At 39.4% G+C, this 18275-nt stretch overlaps 2 protein-coding genes across 8 annotated transcripts in view; one reads left to right on the plus strand and one right to left on the minus strand.

Annotated features, from left to right (window-relative positions):
- Positions 1–6626, minus strand: part of ESF1 (ESF1 nucleolar pre-rRNA processing protein homolog) — a 33108-nt gene extending 26482 nt beyond the window's left edge. Inside the window, exons 1-6 of one of the 3 annotated variants that reach the window (XM_052784111.1) lie at positions 6557–6626; positions 5219–5912; positions 4104–4456; positions 3196–3309; positions 2289–2389; positions 561–713 (exon numbers count right to left, since the gene is read on the minus strand). In XM_052784111.1, coding sequence (XP_052640071.1) covers positions 561–713; positions 2289–2389; positions 3196–3309; positions 4104–4456; positions 5219–5912 — 1415 coding nt within the window. In that variant the 5' untranslated portion in view covers positions 6557–6626. Of the gene's footprint in view, positions 1–560; positions 714–2288; positions 2390–3195; positions 3310–4103; positions 4457–5218; positions 5913–6550 lie in introns of all 3 variants that reach the window. The other 2 variants (XM_052784110.1, XM_052784112.1) reach the window with 2 other exon arrangements.
- Positions 6627–6736: 110 nt separating this feature from the next.
- NDUFAF5 (NADH:ubiquinone oxidoreductase complex assembly factor 5) lies at positions 6737–16872 on the plus strand. Of its 5 annotated transcripts, none has more exons than XM_052784113.1 (11): positions 6737–7096; positions 7255–7295; positions 7578–7641; positions 8313–8360; positions 8460–8563; positions 9052–9091; positions 10888–11085; positions 11611–11671; positions 12929–13012; positions 13338–13420; positions 13549–16872. In XM_052784113.1, the coding sequence occupies exons 1-11, from the start codon at positions 6737–6739 to the stop codon at positions 13633–13635; spliced, it is 1170 nt and encodes a 389-aa protein (XP_052640073.1). In that variant the 3' UTR covers positions 13636–16872. The 5 variants fall into 5 exon arrangements, with proteins under 5 accessions (XP_052640073.1, XP_052640077.1, XP_052640078.1 ...); XM_052784117.1 differs by lacking the exon at positions 6737–7096 and adding an exon at positions 7134–7152; XM_052784118.1 differs by lacking the exons at positions 6737–7096; positions 8313–8360 and adding an exon at positions 7134–7152.
- The last annotated feature ends 1403 nt before the right edge of the window (positions 16873–18275 follow it).

The raw sequence follows: 18275 nt of genomic DNA on the forward strand, positions 1-18275 counted from the left end.
AGACTACAAGGCTTTTCAGTAACAAAAAGAAATACTAACAATAAAGCACAACTATAATTTAAAATTCTTTCTTTCCCAAATGTGCTTCCAGCTTATTCATAGGGGCTAGCATAGTAACCTATTGCAGCTTCATGACAACAGCAGCAATATCCTTGCCCTGCGGTAAGCAATCCTGAAAAAGAGCCACTTCTGGGCCCTTCGGAAAAGAAAAGAAAAAGGGGGGGGGGACAGCAGTACGTTGTTTTGTTTTCTAAATCCTACCACTTAATTGTACCCAAAAGGTTGAAGATGCAACCAGAACATTTTACCTGACTTCTCTGAGAATAATCTCTCTATGCAGAGATCCTCTCAAACTTCCCGTATTCCAGTAAAAATGCTCAAAAAGAAGAAAAAGGAATCGTAGGGAAACCAAACAACTCACTAGATGCCTAATTTATTTACATATCTCATTTTGGTTACAGAATAAAGACAATATAGTTTACTCCAAATTATTTTAAATTGGCTTTAATTCTCCCTCCCCTCCCTGCCCCAACATGTAAAGAAGTCAGCACTGGAGTTACCTCAGGTCTATAAAAGAACAGCTACTTTCAAATTCCAGTCCATCACATTCCTCATAAATTTTATTGGCTGTTTCAGGAGAATCACATTCTACAACTGCATAGAAGTATTTCAGTCGCTTAAATTGATACTCCCGCAGTTTTTCCCTATAAAGCCTGCAAAAGTGGAAAACACCACAATCAAGTGAGCTGCCTTTAACAACTTCTCATTTGCAAAATATTTTAATTCAACTCATTAAAAACACACACCATTCAAACACTCTCCTAATCTCATAAGATGTTAAACAGCATGAAGTTCCACCAGTATCTACTCGCTTTTATCTAAGTAAAAGGACTCATGTTATTAAGTGTACACTTTCTGTACCTGACTCTGCTTCCCACAGGCAAGGTTAGAACAGAGCACAGAACAGCATATTTGTACACCCCTGTGCAGGCCACAGAAAGTAGTATTCAATAGTTCCTATCAAGTTGTTTGCAATTATCCTGGCTCCTAACAAGGCAGATGAAAAGGACCTTCATACATAAGTAAGAGTACATGTTAAGAACGTAAGAGAAACTGAGAGACTGTAAGGACAGGATTGCAGATGCTCACACTAGAAAGAGGCAGTGTAGGACTGATGAGTAAGAAAGCGGTATGGGTGAGGAAAAGAATCAGGATACCAACTTGGTTAGCACAGCTGGTGGTGGCGTCATACAAGATGACAGCAAGAGACAAAGAAAAGCAGAACAGAGACTGAGAAGTGGATGAATTGGTGGAAGGATGCAGGAGAGAGATCGCAGGGCTGAGGTCCTGTCCCGTGAATTTAAAGGGTATGTACACAGGTATCACTGAGGTATCTCTGGGATATCTGGATTTCTGTTTGTTGTATTCCAGAATTTCTAGAGCCTGCTGAGCAGCAAATCCAACACTTCAGGATGCACCTTGATGCACACAGTGAAGCTGACTTCAGCACGCACTGTGAGTTCATCATACAATTCCCTGATGCACTAGAGACTTTCTTCAAAGGGATCTGCACTTATTTTAGAAGCATCCAGATTTTCCAAATATAGGGCAGTCCAGCAGGATGTATTATACAAAAGTGGCCCCAGTCAAGCTGCCAAACATCTGGAAATTCTGGAAAAATATAAAAGCAAAACCTCCCAACTTCCATACAGACAAGACTTTCAAGGAGAACAAAAGGAAAAAAAAAAAAACCCAAAACAAACAAACAAACAAAAAAAACCCCCCAAAACCACGACATGCCTGAAGAAGCCTGGACAATGGTAGGCCTGATGAGCTCAGCCTAGCAAACCAGGGCTGCTGCTGGTGGCATTCAAGAAATCTCAATCTGGGAATTCTTGGCCTAAGTTAAGGTCCCTGTTGATTACACATATAAAATTTTTGACAGTAAGCAACAAAGGCAGTTTACTGCATGAATGGCAATTCATAGAGGAGAAATGCTACGTTAAGCTTTCCACACATTTGTTCCATTTATTATTCCAATGAGCTACATAATAAAAATTTTGATCTCAATTATCAACAAGCAAATTTTCTCAAGTTCCATTATAATGCATTTATTCAATGCATTGACAATGAACAAGGGCCAGTTGTAAAATATCCCTTGAAAAAGCTATAAAATTGAGGCATCCACAGGAGACTTCCAGATATGAAATTTTAGAAACAGGAGCTGATCGGGATTTTCACTGAGAACTAGACATGTTATATCTCTCATTTGAAGATAAAGTTAATACCCGTCATTCTCTGTGGTACTCTCTGGAAGATCGAATAGTTCCACAGGTCCTTTTTGTTCTTCCTCTTTCAATCTCTCTTTTCCAAACTCTGAAGGATAAATCTACAAATACAACAACACAAAAGTAAATTTAACTGTAGCAGCATAATGTACACCAACTAAGAAAAAATATCTCACCAAGCCTTTAAGACATTATGTTTTTTTCTCTAAAATCAGTAAAGGGATCAATTCCATAAACTTTAATACCCTCTTAATTTTAATTTACAGAAAAGACAGTTTAATAAACAAACTGCCTGTTAGGAATGAGAATATTTTGGCATAGATAAAGAACAATAGGAACCCTGACTTTGTGCATTTCACTGTGGCCCTGAATTTTCAAAAAGGGGCTAACATTTCTCAGGAAGCTGGAGACAGACACTGAAAATGGAAAAATATAACTTAACTGATCAGAATTCAACCAATTTATTAATAATTCAAAAGTGGGTAAAAACAAGAAGTGTTGTGAATGGTAAAAGGGGTTGGAAAGCATTTAGAAATAGCCAAATTTAAGCTTGGGTTATCTACCATACAGATCACTGAAATTAAACTAGCCAAGGAAATGTGGTCTCCCCCACCAGACTTTGAGAACTTCACTATTAGTCTCAGAAAAACGCACTTAGAGTCAGCCTCATAAACATGAGAAATTAACAGCTTTGGACCGTAACTCTACCAAATACATGCCCATTGCTGAAAACCAGCACATCTTTATTTCTAACACAGCAAGTTAAATTGCAACAGTTTCTCATTTGTCAGGTCAATATCTCTTTTGGTTCTCCACAGAACTGTCTTACTTTGTTCTTATTTTGTAGGGGTTTTTTTTTTTTTTTGTACAGTAAAAGCCAGTACTCCTTTTATAAGTCAGGTCTTACCTTAACAGAAAATATCGTTCCTCCTTTGGGCGTGAAAGAATTTAATAAAGCCAACAAATCCTTAGCCTTCAACCTATCCCAATCCATATTACAAACTGCCAATCTACTTGTAATCTGAACAGAGAGGAAAAAAAAGGACATAAAGTTCATAGGTTTAATTCCTGACTGCTATGGGGAACACACAATTCTTTAGCAACTATCCTTGGTAAAAATCAAAGTCAGCAACAAACCGCTGAAAAAATAAAAGAAGCATTTTCCTCAAGAGTGTGTATCACTTAAACTAGCAAAGGTCAGAAGGAGCAATCACCAGAGCAAATAAAAAGGACATAAATAGTGAAGCACCACAGAATGTCGTGCACCAATCACAGGTTTAAGACTGCAGTTACAACATCAGCGCTTAGGATTTTGTTATCATCATATGGTTAGTGACAATAGCAACTAGTATCACAGTATCGTAACAGCAGTAGAGTACTGTGATTTCTTATACGCTAATTGTGCTCACTCTTAAAGTCCTACTTCATTGTCTAAAGATTTTGTATTTTCTTAAAGTATGAATTAAAAAATTAAATTAAAAACAGTGAAAAAAAGCCAGTAGTGAACAAAAGCAGTACTACTTAAATTCTGGAATTTCTGAAAAGCTCCATTCTGATTGTTCTTTCACTTACGGATAGCTTATCTATCTATAGGTAAGCCTGTGCTTAGAGGGAAGGGGAGACACCAGTGAAAACTGCAAGTTTCTCATTCTCAGCCAATTTTATCACTTGCATTCTGTAACTAAAAAGCTGAAAAACCTTTACGAAAAATACTTTCACAAACTGTTTCACAGATGACGGTCTATATTGAACTCATAACAGTGTACATTTCTGAGTTTGTCATGTAGCAACTTTACTCGTGCCAAGTATTGTTACCTCATCTCCACGAGGGGCATCTTTATCTAGCTCACGCCACGAATGCTCTATCTCTGGCTCCTTGGGAAATAGTTCATTTAAATCCTCATCATCCTCTGAGCTCGTTTCAATGTTCCCTATGCCTCTAGCTAGATCAGGCCCACTATCACTTTCTTCATCATCTTCTGAATCACTATCTTCTTCGCCTGTTTCTGCATCATCTTCTGGCTCCTCTTCCTCGCCTGTTTCCCCATCATCTTCTGGCTCCTCCTCTTCTAATTCTGCATACTCAGAAGGATCACTTGCAGAAATTTCTTCCTCCGATTGCCTTTTACTGAGGTCACTTTGATCACAGGTGTCTGTGCACACAGTCACTGCAAGATAAACATTAGATATCTATTTTTATGTTGGAATTACATATGATGCTTTACAAAGAAGAAGAGACTTCAGGTTTTCTTCATACGGATTTACTGAACCCCTGAAATGCGCAACAATGCAGGAACAAATTACATCAGGGAAGTGCAAACAACATAAGTCATCAGTATTGCCTCTTCAGCTTGTCTAATCTAATCTAATTGCTCTTTAGACCCACAATTGTATTATCAATCTCAAACTCTAATGAAATATTATTCTGTTACTCTATTTATATGTAGAGAATCAACAGGTAGAAATTAGACTTCAATAATGTAGACTATATACATGCGCAAGCAATATAAAGAAAGTTTTTCTTCAAGTCACCTGTTCTAATGCCCTCTAACATTAATAGCTTGATGCTGCCATCCTTATGCCTTCAGTCAACAAGCGTTGATACACTGAAGCCTTCGTAGTATCAGATCTTATATCTGCCATTCAGTTTGATAAATACAGTAGTGTATACACTACTATACATTTTACTTTTCTAACCAACCAACAATTTCAGCTCCAGCAATTAAAAGGACATGGGTGTTCACAATCTTACTGAAGAATCAGCACTGGTTCTATAAAGAGCTGACCAAATCCAATTCTTCAGCAACAGTGAATCTGATTCAGTCAGCTATTTTATGACTGACCTTGTGAAAGATCTTCCATGGATAAAACAAAACCAGCCACATTCAAGTAAACAAGTAGAATTCAGCTATGTTATTTGAACAACTAACCTGATTCCTTTATTTTTCCTCCTAGGGAGTGGTCCCTCCTGGGAGCTTTAACTAATTGAGTACCACTTGGTTGTGAAGACTTTTGCTTGTTTTGAATTGAAATTGATCTTCCTCCTGATGCATCTCCTTGCTTGTTTTCCCCTTTGTGTAAAAGGCCCTTGCTTCCACGAGAGTGGTCAATTTCTGTTGCAGTTTTCTTAGAGTCCTCTTTCAAGTTCAATTTACACATTTCTTGTCCTTCATTTTTAAGGTCATCTAGTTTTGTCACGGCTCCACATGTTTGGTCCACTGCTTGTTTGTTTATTTTGCTCTCCTCCCTAGGAAGGCCTTCGGCTAGTAGTTTTGCAGAATCTGCCTCTCCTTTAGGTTTAGCTTTTTTTTTCTTTTTTTTTTTTCCAGTATGTTCTTTACTATCACTTTCTGAAACATCAGAGTCAGACTCTGACAAGGCATAAAATTTCCTGAGGTTCTCTGTAGAAGTATAGTTAACAGGGCGACCTCTTTTGTCCACTGTATATTTCAGCTTAAACTTCTTGTCATGAAACATAGCTCGGAATCGTTTGTCGATCTTGATTTTACGTTCTTTTTCGGGCATCTCCCAAAATCTGGGATCCCTAGTAACACAACTAAACCGCCCATCGCTCAGTATTTCCTCTTGGGATGACATTTTTGACGCCGTTGAAGACTTGGACATCTACAATATAGGAGAAAAAAAAGCACTTCAGATTAAAAAGCCTGATTAACATAGATTCATACACATAATTGAAAAAAATTAAAGAATTAAGCAAAGTTAAGGCTTCTAACCTATACCTAAAAAGTTTTTTCTGAAAGTACATACGGCAACTTAAACGAGTTGCAAATAGTCCTGTCACCACTACAGTCTTGGCCACCAATCATAGCTTCCTCGGATAATGGATACACAACTAAAAAGACCATACCGGCTGCAGATACGGCCTTAAGTGATTCCTGATCAGTCGGGAACAGGACCTTAAGCAGCTTCACTGTAAGCCAGGCCTCAGACTTTTAATTCCGAGAGGACTCGGCCGCTTCGCACTTTAAAGCGCCGGTTAGGAAGGAAGTCAGCAAGAACGGCAGCGTTTTGAGGAGCTCAGCCCAGTGCCACCAGCAGCTCCGGGGCAGGCAGAGGCTGAGCGCGGCCCAGCAGCAGCGCGGCAGCACCAGAACCTGCCTTCCCCCGGGCGCCCGCTGCCCCACGTCCAGCCCCCGCCCGCACCCGGCTCCCTCCCCGACCCCAGCGGCGGACAAGGCCCCGCGGACGCGCCCCAGTGAGGAGCCCCGCTCGCACTGCCCAACCGGCCCGAGCCCACACACCGTTACCGGCCGCCGCCGCCGCCTCACGGCCCGGCTGCGCTCCCTCAACGCGGAGGCCCGCAACCTCCACCCACCACGCCGCAGCCACTTCCGGCGGACACTACGGCGAGCGCAGCAGGGCAAACCCCTCCTAACCAATCACGCGGCGCGACCGGCGGAAGGTTGGGGGGGAGGGCAGCAGCGCGCATGCGGACGGGGAGTTGGAGGCCGAGCTGGGCGGCTCCAGGGACACAGAGGCCGCGCATGCACCGGGGGCGCGCGCCTGAGGCCATGGCCGCCGCGGCGCGGGCCCTGAGGGGATCCGGCTGCCCGGTCCTGCGGGCGGGCTGCGGCTGCGGCGGCCGTCGCCGGCTCTGGGCGCCGTCGGGAGGATCTGCGGTCGCCGCCGCTGTTGCTTCTCCTCCCGCCGGCTCTTCGTCGGGTTCGGGCGCGCTGAGCCCCTTCGACCGGCGGCTGAGCCCCTTCGACCGGCGGCTGAAGCGGAAGCAGAAGAACTGGGCGGCGGTGCAGGCCGAGCCCGCCAAGTGCGACTACCTGCGGGAGGAGGTGGGGGCGGCGGCGGCCGGCGGCCCGGGGCGGTCTCGGGCGGCCCCTTCGGCAAGGTGGGGGAGGCGTCAGCCGGGGGCGGGCTGTCGGTCGATCGGGGTGAGCTGCCGGGGGCGTGGGCGATACCCCCGCCGCTGACCGGCGGGCTTTCCCCCTAGGTCGGCGGCAGGATAGCGGACAGGGTGTTCGACATCACTAGGTGAGCATCGCCGGGAGGGGAAGCGGGGCACGGCTCCGTGTGCCACCCACCCACCCCCGCTCGCCCCCCGCGGCTGCGGGGTGTCGGGCGGGGGCCGCGGCCCTCGGGAAGAAACGCTGGCTGGTGGGGAGAGCCTTGCTCTGCGCCCGCTCGTAGCGGTAGCCGCGGAAGGATGCTCGGCGTGTTGGGAAAGGTGTTTGGAAGTTGGCAGGCGAAACCTAATGCAGTCACTTAAAATAGCTTTAAGTCCTGATCGTGTTTTGTGTTGCTAAACTCCTTTAGAACGTTTCCTCTTGCTTTGGATCTTGGCTCTGGAAGAGGTTACATAGCTCGACATTTAACCAAGGTACTGGCTCTTCATACTTGAAAGTGTTTAAAACGAGTATCTCTTTATTCCTCTGTTTTCAGATAGGGCTCTACGATAACTTAAACCAATCCTCTGAACCTTGATGAGGTAAATGTAACCTCCCCACTCCTCCGTATCTGTAGCTGTCATCCAAAGAAAGATGTGTGTTGTGCAGGCTGTTATTCTATATTTATTGTCACTGAAGACTAGACAAATGGTAGTGCAAGGGAAGCTATCTGTTGTATGACACTTAACCTTTAGTCTTGAGTAGGGATATACCTGTTTTTCTGATCGACGCACTTAGTTGTCGAAGACGAGTATCGTTACAGAGACTTTTAAGCGGTGAACAGGCTAGCCTTCGTGAACCGCGCTGTAAGTAAAGGTACTTCATTGGATGTTAATCCATGGTTTATATTTGACTGAACTTATACCTAAAAATGCAGAATATGTTTTCTGTTACTACTTCTACCTTGGCTGTCCTCCCTGGGAGGAGTTGCAAAGTACTATGTTGGGGGAAAAGATGCTTTCTGCTTTATATGAAGTTTTTATCAATTATTGAAGAAATTCTTTCTAAGTTCTTGCAAGTATGTGTAAGTGTTCTAAAAAATGACTATTGTCAACTTAGAAAAAAAAAAGTAAATATTTGATAGACTTTTAAAATTTTATTTCAGGAAACAGTTGAAAAACTTATTCAAGTTGATATTGCAGAGAGTGCTTTAGTAAGTAGCTTTCCGAATGCTAATGTGTTTCAGTTCCATAATACAGGAAAACAAAAGAAGTGAGTTTCTGATGTTGTTTTTCTTCTAACCCAACATTAGAAAAACACTGTACAATCTGAAATCCCTACGGTCAGTGTTGTAGCTGATGAGGAATGCCTTCCTTTCAAAGAAGATATATTTGATCTTGTTGTTAGCAGCTTAAGGTATGTGGTAATCATTTATTTACATTTTATTTTTTGGTTCGAGATGTTAAATGATGTTATTTTCACAGTAACCTTAAGAAAAAAGAAGAGAAAGATTAATAGTCCATTAAACAGCAGTAAGAAGTGTACTTGCATAGTTAATATGAGTGTACATTAGGAAAAACTGCTCTCCTGATGGTTCTTACTGTTTTGTTTGTGTGTTTTCCTTCAAAAGACATGTACCTTCTCTCTTTCCTGCATTTTAACAACTAGTTTCCAGGACCTTCATCTTCTCAACTTAAAGAAAAAAAAAAAAAAAAAAAGCAAAGCTATTTGTATGAACTTTTGTTTTTATTTAGTATCACTTTTAGGCAGGCATTTCAGAAGTTTTGCGGCTTGAGAAACTAGTTTGTTGCTTTGGCTTCTGAAACAGATAAGGTAACAATTATTTGCGTTCCCTAAATTTTATTTAATGTGCAATTATAAAATGTACGCTTCTGTTATTTCAGTTTACATTGGGTGAATGACCTTCCTAGAGCTTTTAGAGAGGTAAGAAACTGCTTTTTGGTACTAAAAATTAACACTTGCCATTACTTGCCTCCAGAGCACTCTGCATTTCCAGGTCTTTTTTAAATAAGAGACACAGAAATAGCTCATGTTGCACACAAGTATTTTTTGCAGTATTTTTGGTAGTTTGAGGAGCATCAGTTGATATTTCTATTAATTTACTGTCTCAAATCAATTTGGAATAAATAACTGTGAAACAACATGTTTGTATAATATTTTATAGTCTCAATAGCTGAGATCACAGTAACTAATGTAAACTGAGGCAATGCTATTGATTTTTATTGTGTGTTAGCTCTTACTACTTGTAGTACAAGAGTTATCCAAATCTAACTTCTCTAGAACTGGTTTATGGAACTTGTATTATTTTTATGTCTCAGCTATTTACTTTGAAATACAACTTTAATCAGATAAAGGCTTTTTGATTTTGAAATGAAGCGAATACTTGTTGAGGACAGGAAACTGAAACTGTTACTGAAAAAAATCTGATTTGGGATTATTTCAGGTCCATCCTGCAGGTGAAAACTTCTTTCAAATTGGAGCAAGAGCAAGGAATATTTTAAACAATTTGCTGTTTTTTCATTTATTTCAAATTTGTGAGTCGTTACAGTGCTATTCTACCACCTGTTGGTATGAATAGGAGTACCTTACTGTTATGGAAATAATAAAAATAGAAATTGGAATGCCTTCAGTACTTTAAAACAAACAAACAGAAAGACTTGGAAAGAAATACATAATTTTCTCTGGAACTTAAGTGTTCTATAGAGTGTCAAATATTTTTACCCCCATGGTAAAAATAACTGACACCTTATAATGTCCCTCAAAGGGGAGGGAACTGGGGTTCTTGGCCAACTTTCATTGTGAATGTTCATTTCCTATGTTGGGACCACTGGCTTTAACTAGTGGAAACTGCCTTCAACTGCTTAAATTTCTTACTTGGCAACTAAAGGCTCCTTTACTAGCATAGAAAAGGTAGCTTGATTAATACTTAATTAAAAACCAGTTTAAAAGATTTTTGTTTCAAATCAGTAAGGTAAACTGTTTGAAGCCTTTGCTGTCTTGTTAAACTGATTATGTAATACGGCTCTTCTGGATATCTAAACCAGGGACCATTGCCAATTCTTAAGGAAACAAGAAAGCATGAATTTATTGGCCTTCTCAGTAGGAAGGGGGCTAGGACTTACTAGACGAGAAAGCAGCTTGTCAGCCTTGGCGTTTGAGTCATGATATTGCTTTTCTGGCTAGTTAAAAATAAGTAGAGGTAGACATAATAAGAATTGCATTACTCTATTGTGTGTTCAGAAGTGCAGAGATTGGTACTGGAAAGTAAGACTTCCATTTCTCTTAAATCAGGCCATTAAAAAGTATTTTTGCTGCCTTCATCTGAGAAAGTAAAAGTAAGCAGAAGCTATCTTAATCTACCTTACTTTCAGAAGCACATTAATTGAGGATATTGTTTTAGGAGTATCGCACTGAAAATAGTTTTACACTAGGTTTCCACAGTGCATTTTGTGTTTCTGGACTGTAAGTGTAATTACTGGGGATTCACTCTTTCTTAAGAACAAATAGTCTCTTTTCAGACAGGTTAGTTATCTTGCAGTGCTACCAAAAGCTTTGGCACAGCGTGCCTTGTGGAATACAGTCAATATTAAAAATCTGTTACAAGTAGCATAACTATTGCTTTTAAGTTCATTTAAAAAACAAAAAAAAGTCCTAACAACTTCTTAGTTACATATGCTTAATAACAAAAAACATTTCATATTTTTTTTTCTGTGTTGTAGATTCACCAAGTTCTGAAGCCAGATGGAGTATTCATTGGTGCAATGTTTGGGGGAGACACTCTGTATGAGCTTCGCTGCTCTTTGCAGCTAGCAGAATTGGAGAGAGAAGGGGGATTTTCTCCTCATGTATCACCGTTCACTGCTGTCTCTGATTTGGGACACCTGCTGTCGAGAGCTGGCTTTAACACCCTGACTGTGGTAATTCTAAATAAGAGAACAATCAGATAGAACAATCCAGCACATCAGAGCTGCTGGTATATAAGAAATACTATTTAGGAATGTATTGGTAATGTAGTGCTTCTTTCTGCATGTTGTGCACCTTGCTGAATAAGTTTCTGAAATAGCCTGGACTGCCTCTCTTCTCGGCTTCACTGTGATTAATGAAACCAACTGAAGTGTATCTTTGGCTGGTGGCCCAGTAGAATTTGGATGGTCTTCTTGGCGAAATGTCAGAGAACGTTAGACCTGCTTGAAAAAACTTTAGACAGTCTTGCTGTTTCTTCTAAAACCAAGGAGAAAATAATGGCGTTTCAATTAAAATTTGATTTCATTTGGGCTACTAACCAAAACTTTTTAGAAATGTTAAGACAGAATATTCTTCTGAGAAATACGCAGTTTGAACAGAAGTGACAGGTGAATAGTCCGTTAGCAGCTTTGAAGGCTAGCATAATGTTACCGTTTTAGCTTGATACGCTCTAAAACCAAGCTTCTCAATTCTTTTAGGATACTGATGAAATTCAGGTCAACTACCCAGGGCTGTTTGAGGTTATGGAAGACTTGCAAGGCAAGTATATACTTTGTGGAAACATGAATGTTTTGTGTATTGGTGATGCAGACACAGAAGAGTTTCACTGTGTTTTTTTTAACTCCAAATCATAGAATGGTTTGGGTTGGAACAGACCTTTAAAGGTCATCTAGTCCAACCCTCCTGCAATGGTCTTCAACTAGATCAGGTTGCTCAGAGCCCTGTCCAGGCTGACCTTGAATGTTTCCAGGGATGGGGCATCTACACCCTCTCTGGGCAACCTGTTCCAGTGTCTCACTACCCTTGTAAAAAATTTCTTCCTTAAAAAAATATAAATAAATAATAAATCTCATTGTAACAGTGGAAGCATTACTTTTTTCCTGATCTCTAGTGATTCAAGAGATTATGCCTGTCAGCAGATTTGCGTTGGGAAACAGAAGTCAAAGATTTGCTACTTCATGGTCTGCTATGAATTTTCTGCTTCCCTTGTATTCCCATTCTTTGTGAGCCTGTTCAGTGTAAGCTGCTGAAGAGCCCTGAAAGGGAGGCAGAAACATGTATGCCACATACTAACTTTTCCTGTGAGCCTCCCTAAGTATCAGGACATTCAGGAAACTGCTTTGGAATGAGAATAAATAGGCCCTCAAATTGGAGTGTGCTGAGGAATGCAAAAAAATTGAGATGCTTAACAATCGAGTTAGTATTCTGGTTGCATTTGTCATGGATTGTAAAGTAGTCATTCCTATGCAGTCACAGAGCAATTCAGGGCATCTTCTTATTCTGAATCAGCTGTTGTTGTTTAGACTAACTCCTTAATGAAAATAAAACTTTCATTCTCTGCAGAAACATTCAGGTGCAATAAGTGATTAAAGAGATTAGAATTGTGGCTATTTTATTTCTTATTAAAAATCTCTTGGGATAGTCATTTTGATGCTTATCTGTGTTAAAAAAAAATACGTATGAGTGGTGTGTCTGAATAAACACTGTGTACTTATGCTTAAAATCAATGATACTAGAAAGCCTAAATGTTGTAAGACTCAGGCTGAAGAAGTAATAATTTGAAATCATTCCTAGCAATACAAACTGTAAATTGCAAAGCATTGGCATTAAAAGGTTTGGATTCTTATAGGTAAGAAACTCACCTTAGTTATGTACAGCATGTTGGTCTGTCTTACAGGGAGATTCAGAGGATTCTATACTTGTTATGGTTTAGTAAAAATCTGTCATTAGTGCATGACACTTAATTCATGGCATGTGCTATATCTTCTTTTTCTTAAAGCTAAAACGTATTTTTAGGTATGGGGGAGAGTAATTGCTCTTGGAATAGAAAACCTCTGCTACACAGGGAGACAATGTTGGCAGCTGCTGCAATATACCAAGGTAAGTATTTGAGAGGTAATGAGTTAATCCAAAATGACTTTAAGAACATATTTTCTATGTCTTTTTCTCTGACCTCTGTGTAAAAGAAACCATTTTGGAATAGAACAAAATACCATTACCATACAGATATTTTTAACCTTAATTATGATGACAGGATTTGAACTATGTTGATGCCCCAGTATGAGATATTTTTATTGTCCCAAATATTTCACCAATAGTCATTATGATGAATATGTCATACTTAGTTCTAATGTTGTGAGACCTAAGTATTTCTTAGAACTGATGTTCTGTGTACCTTTTTTCCTCTCCCTTCCTGCGCTAACAGAAATGTACGGAAATAGCGATGGCTCAGTACCTGCCACATTTCAGATCTACTACATGATTGGCTGGAAATTCCATGAATCCCAGGTAACGTGAAGCTGAGCTATTTTCTCTTTGAAGCTACTTTTTAAATTACTGATGCTTTAAAAGCTTTTTACAAAATATTTTAATTTAAAATTAGCCCTGTACATTTTTTTTTTTTCTTTTTTTGTTAGGCAAGACCAGCCCAGAGAGGTTCTGCAACAGTTTCATTTGGAGATCTGGCAAAAATAGATGGACTTCTTTCAAGAGGAAAAAAATAGTTCTCCATCAGAAATAATAGTTGTCTTGAAGCTTCTATAAAACTTCTCATTGCAGATAGTCTTCAGTTGTGCTTATTTTGTGACGACATTCTGACATTAAAATAATCTGCAAGCAACAGAGTTTTGGGGGTTTTTTTACTGCCTGTGCTACATCATCAGCTGTGGAAAATGGTGTTCATTTTTTGTTTCTAGAGAAATATTTGAGCAGTATTCTAACTGAATACATGCTCTCCCAACTTTTGATTAAATTACTATTCTCAAATGGAATGCCTCTTCCAGTGTTTCAGTAGCACAGACTGCTCCATGTATGATTTGCAAGTCTTGAGTGTATATCACCCTGCATTGTGTTTGAATTATTCCTAAAGGACGGTAGATCATAATAAAGAATAGTACTTGGTGGCAAGTGTAGTTATAAGACATACTGTAAGAGAAAATAACAGCAAATACACACATCTAACTTAATATGTGTTTTGTGGGTTGGAAATTATGAGTAAAAAGTTACTGTCAGTTACTGTTTGAAACTTGAATGTTTGACTTGTGTATAAGGAAGTGGTTAAGTAAATTCTGTATTATAAAAATATCTCAGGTTGCTACCTTTCACTTACAGCCCTCAAATTCAATTACTTTTCCTTCCACCCCCAAAGCTAGAAATGTTCTGAATGTGAATAGTAGAGCTCAGCCATAGGGAAGGTTGAATGCTTCATTGTAGCTTTAACAGAATGTACGTATCATGATTTGACTTAATTTACTGAAAGGAGCAGCAAGCAGAAGGGTCAACTAGCACTCAGAAGAATGTGTACGTTTCAAATTAACTAGCTTAGAATTGGCATTCTCTGGAGTTGGTACTCTTCTGGAGTTCCAAGGCATTTTTTTAACCTTTTCTTTCATCTCATAGCATTTGAAAAATTAAAGGTGGTTCTTTATCTATTAGTTAAAAGTTACATTTGCACATTACTTTCTGCGTTTCTACTATCAGAGGCTGAAAAGCATGAAGTATACTTTTTTCTCCTTAGCTGTAACATGAAGCTATGACTTTTCCTGTATATAACTGCATTACCAGAAATCGATATTAGTTATGAATATGGCCAATTAACCTGATGTGTTTAGAAAAAATAATCTATCCAGAGATTTCACTTGATTGTAGTACTGACAGAATGGTAGAAAGGAAAACATGAAGAATATATAATCAGGTATACTGTTCAATCAGTTTTATCATTGTATCTAGGTTTTGTATTAATAGTGGTGAAACGAAAGCTTCTCTAGGCTTGTTGTAAGAAGATTATCCAGCAGGTGGAGTTTGACAGAATGGTGTGGCACAGACCAAATAGGCAAGGTAGGCAGAAGCCTTCGTATTGTGTCAGGGATTATTGAATTATGATTCAAAGACTAATACAGATAGTAAAGTTACCTCCTACTGCTTAACCAATACAAAATTTTCAAAATAACAGAAATGCTGTTTAAAAAATACAGCTATTCATGCACTATTCAGCTGACTAGAAGATCAATTTAACGGCCTAATTTGGGCGTTTATTTTATGTACCAGGCTTTGATTTTAAATAAGAAATGGGCAGAGAAGGTACAAAAAATCCTGATAAGGAGGGAAGGAATCTTTTGTCCAGTTTTTGCTTACAAGCCTAATCCATAGTTATTCAAGGGGAATGAGTTCATCTTTCATTTTACTTAGAAAAGAAGAGTAACCCTTCTGGAAGAAGGGGGAGAAGTGGTCTGGTAACCTTTATAACCCTTAATGTTAAGACTAAATCTGAAAGAAGAGCTTGTCTCTCTGAAAGCCTTCATTTTTTTCATAGTACATCAATGGACTTAATACAAGACACTGCATCTCTCTACAGGTCCTCTCTGTCTTTAATAAAATTAACTTATTTCCAGGGGAAGCTCTCTACTTTCCCAAACGTAGGTTTCTATGAAGTTATGTGTCCAATGACTGTGTAACTTTATGCATTTTTTGCTTTAGTAGGTTAATTTCCAGTCACTTGAGCTGGTGGTTGTGACTCAGATGTGTTAAGGGAGTGAGGAGGTGGAATGTGCTGGGTAAATGTTAATTGGAGAAGTGCTCCTACTGTGCTTGTTTGAAGCACTCAGTTAAGTTACGGAGAAAAGGAAGGATTTCCAGTTCTTTGATTCCATATTCCACAAATGGAATATATAAAGTAGGTAAGAATTTGGTTGTTAATGGGGGAGGGTACCTTCTGGACAGAAAGAAGTGGAAGAGTAGTTTTCTTCTAGCACTTGGAAGAAAAAAAGCATAGATATTCAGTTAACTTGGAAAAGTGCTTAGGAGCAGTAGAAGTGGGGAGTAATAAATATGGCATTGGAGCAGTGTTGGTTGGAACTAGGGGGGATGCAACTGACAGCTAAGGTGTTCGTTTCCCAGGCTGACTACATGTGAATAACTGCCTTTTATGTGTTTTTTTAACTGCAGTTATTATTTTTTTTTCTGTAGTATTTCTTGGAATTCTAGATTACTCTGGTTTCCACTAGCCACTTTCTTTGTATGGCATTTGTATGAATAGCTTTGAAAACAGTTATGTGACAAAAACATGTGTTCATAGTAAACTAATACTCTGTAATATTTTGATACTCTTTTTCAGATATAAGTCTTTACGGCTTTCTGAAATTGTAATGAAGAATACCAGTTGCTAGTGTAGAAATTATTTTAAACTCTAAGTGCATGTTAAAAATCAGCTTTTACAAAGTGACTTCTAAAAAGTAGTTGCTAAGGTGACAATGTTTCTTGTAAGCTTAGTTATAAAAATCCTGATGCATAATACAGAATGCTTTAATCTTGATTACAGAAGAAAGGAAAAAGAATTCTGGGAGATAATTATTTTTATTAATCAAAAGTTAGGAGCCCATAAATAAAAACCAAATTCTAGTAGTAGTACATTTACACTTAATGAACATCAGTAATTTTTGAGCGTCCAAAAGGTTTTGAGGGTCTGAGTCATGGATCAATGTCAATGTATAGTTTTATGCAAGTCTACTTAGGATGTAGGGATGATAATGAGGCCCTACATTTTGTAACCCAGGCATTAGATTTTGCAGTTCTACACTTTCAAAAGACTTTGAGAATTTGTGAAGTTAAAAGATGGGAAAATATTCTTGATTACCTCTAATTTATAAAAATGTCATCAGCAGAAGTTCAGAAGCAAACCATACAAAATTAAATGTAACTGTATTTTTTTACTCTGCTTAAAAAAGAAATAAATATGAATGACACTTTTTTCAATGTGTTCTAGAAGTGACCTAAAACTAAACTTTGCCCGTTGCAGGGGGGAGAAACACACCAATCTTTCATATGGTGTTTAATTGGAATTTCCTGATGCAAAAATCTCATTTAGTGGATTAAATTCATTAGAGCATCTTGTTCAAGAAGCCACATGAAGAAAGCTAACATATATGTTAAACCTTTTAAATTTTCATTTGTCTAGCCCAAGAACTTAATATCCACTTTTCAAAGACATGATCTATTTTGGTCCAGGTTTTGGAGCCGTTATTTTGGGGGACTACAGTTACCGTAGTAGTATGATTGGAATCAGTCTTGAGTACTGAAGCAAATGTTACCTGTATAGCTAATTGGTTGATTTCCTGAATGTCTTAGGTGCCCTCGGGTGAAGGAAAAGGAAAAAGAATTAAAAAAAAAAAAAAAAAAAAAAAAGAAAAACCTGTGTATCAGTATGAAGTAGAAAACACTGAAGAGAGTGCATGTGCTTGTTGTAGGGGAATACAACTCTTGGCTTAAATGAAGTTGGAATTGAAGTGGTTTGTTGATTTATTCATAGCTTGTAATTAACTGTTAGTCCGTGAACTGTACATGCAGGATTAATAGCAGCAATGTAACAGATAAATGACTGTACTAGACCCTTACAAAACCTTAGTAAACACCTTCAGGTATCTAAATGGCCTTCTACAGCAATTCCCCCACAAGTTTGCAGTTACATGCTCACCTCTATCCTATTAACGGGAGGTTTGGGTTATAAGAGCCCACCCTTCTAGGAGTGCCTTACCCTATTTACGTCCATCTTCTTGGGAGACGTGGGTGCTGTAGCTGCATGTGTACCTGTGCTGTTCCCTACACTCCCCTAATTCACCCAGCTGCTGGGATAGCACCCCACGAGGTGAGGTGCAGACACCCCAGGGGTGCTGGGTGCTTCTTGCACCCTGTGCTGTCAGCCCACTGGCCAGAATGCAGGCTGCTCCGGGCTGCTGGGGAGGGTCTCAACAGAGCCGGAGAGGCCAGGAGGGCATCTTCTTGGTGTCAGACCAGGTTTTGACTGCTGCCCTCTTCTGAATTTTAGTGCTTTTTATACTTGGTCTTAAACTGACTCTCTTTTTTTCCCCCACCCAAGGTCTCTTGGTAACTGCCTGGTTAGTGTTTAATGTGGCTGATGGTTGTCATAATTTTCAGCCTTACCGGATTTTGAGCAAACACCCTCGCAGTTTTGGATATTCTGTTCACACACGTTGCACTTGTATTTCCCTCTTAGCAGCTGATGTTGTCCAGGCTTTTTATGCCAAGAGGAGGCTATGTGGATTTCCCCCGTGATTTGGAGCTGGTTCTTGGGTTACAAGGTACTTTACTCATAAAGTAAGAGACAAAGTCCTCCTCAGAAAAAATGTTC

Source organism: Harpia harpyja, chromosome 4, assembly GCF_026419915.1.
Source record: "Harpia harpyja isolate bHarHar1 chromosome 4, bHarHar1 primary haplotype, whole genome shotgun sequence".
Taxonomy (NCBI): domain Eukaryota; kingdom Metazoa; phylum Chordata; class Aves; order Accipitriformes; family Accipitridae; genus Harpia; species Harpia harpyja.

Coding starts and splice junctions, on each gene's coding strand:
- NDUFAF5 (XM_052784113.1), top strand. CDS start 6,737: ATGCGGACGGGGAGTTGGAGGCCGAGCTGGGCGGCTCCAGGGACACAG. Junction 11,086..11,610: donor GCTTTAACACCCTGACTGTG/GTAATTCTAAAT, acceptor CAATTCTTTTAG/GATACTGATGAAATTCAGGT. Junction 13,421..13,548: donor GGAAATTCCATGAATCCCAG/GTAACGTGAAGC, acceptor TTTTTTTGTTAG/GCAAGACCAGCCCAGAGAGG.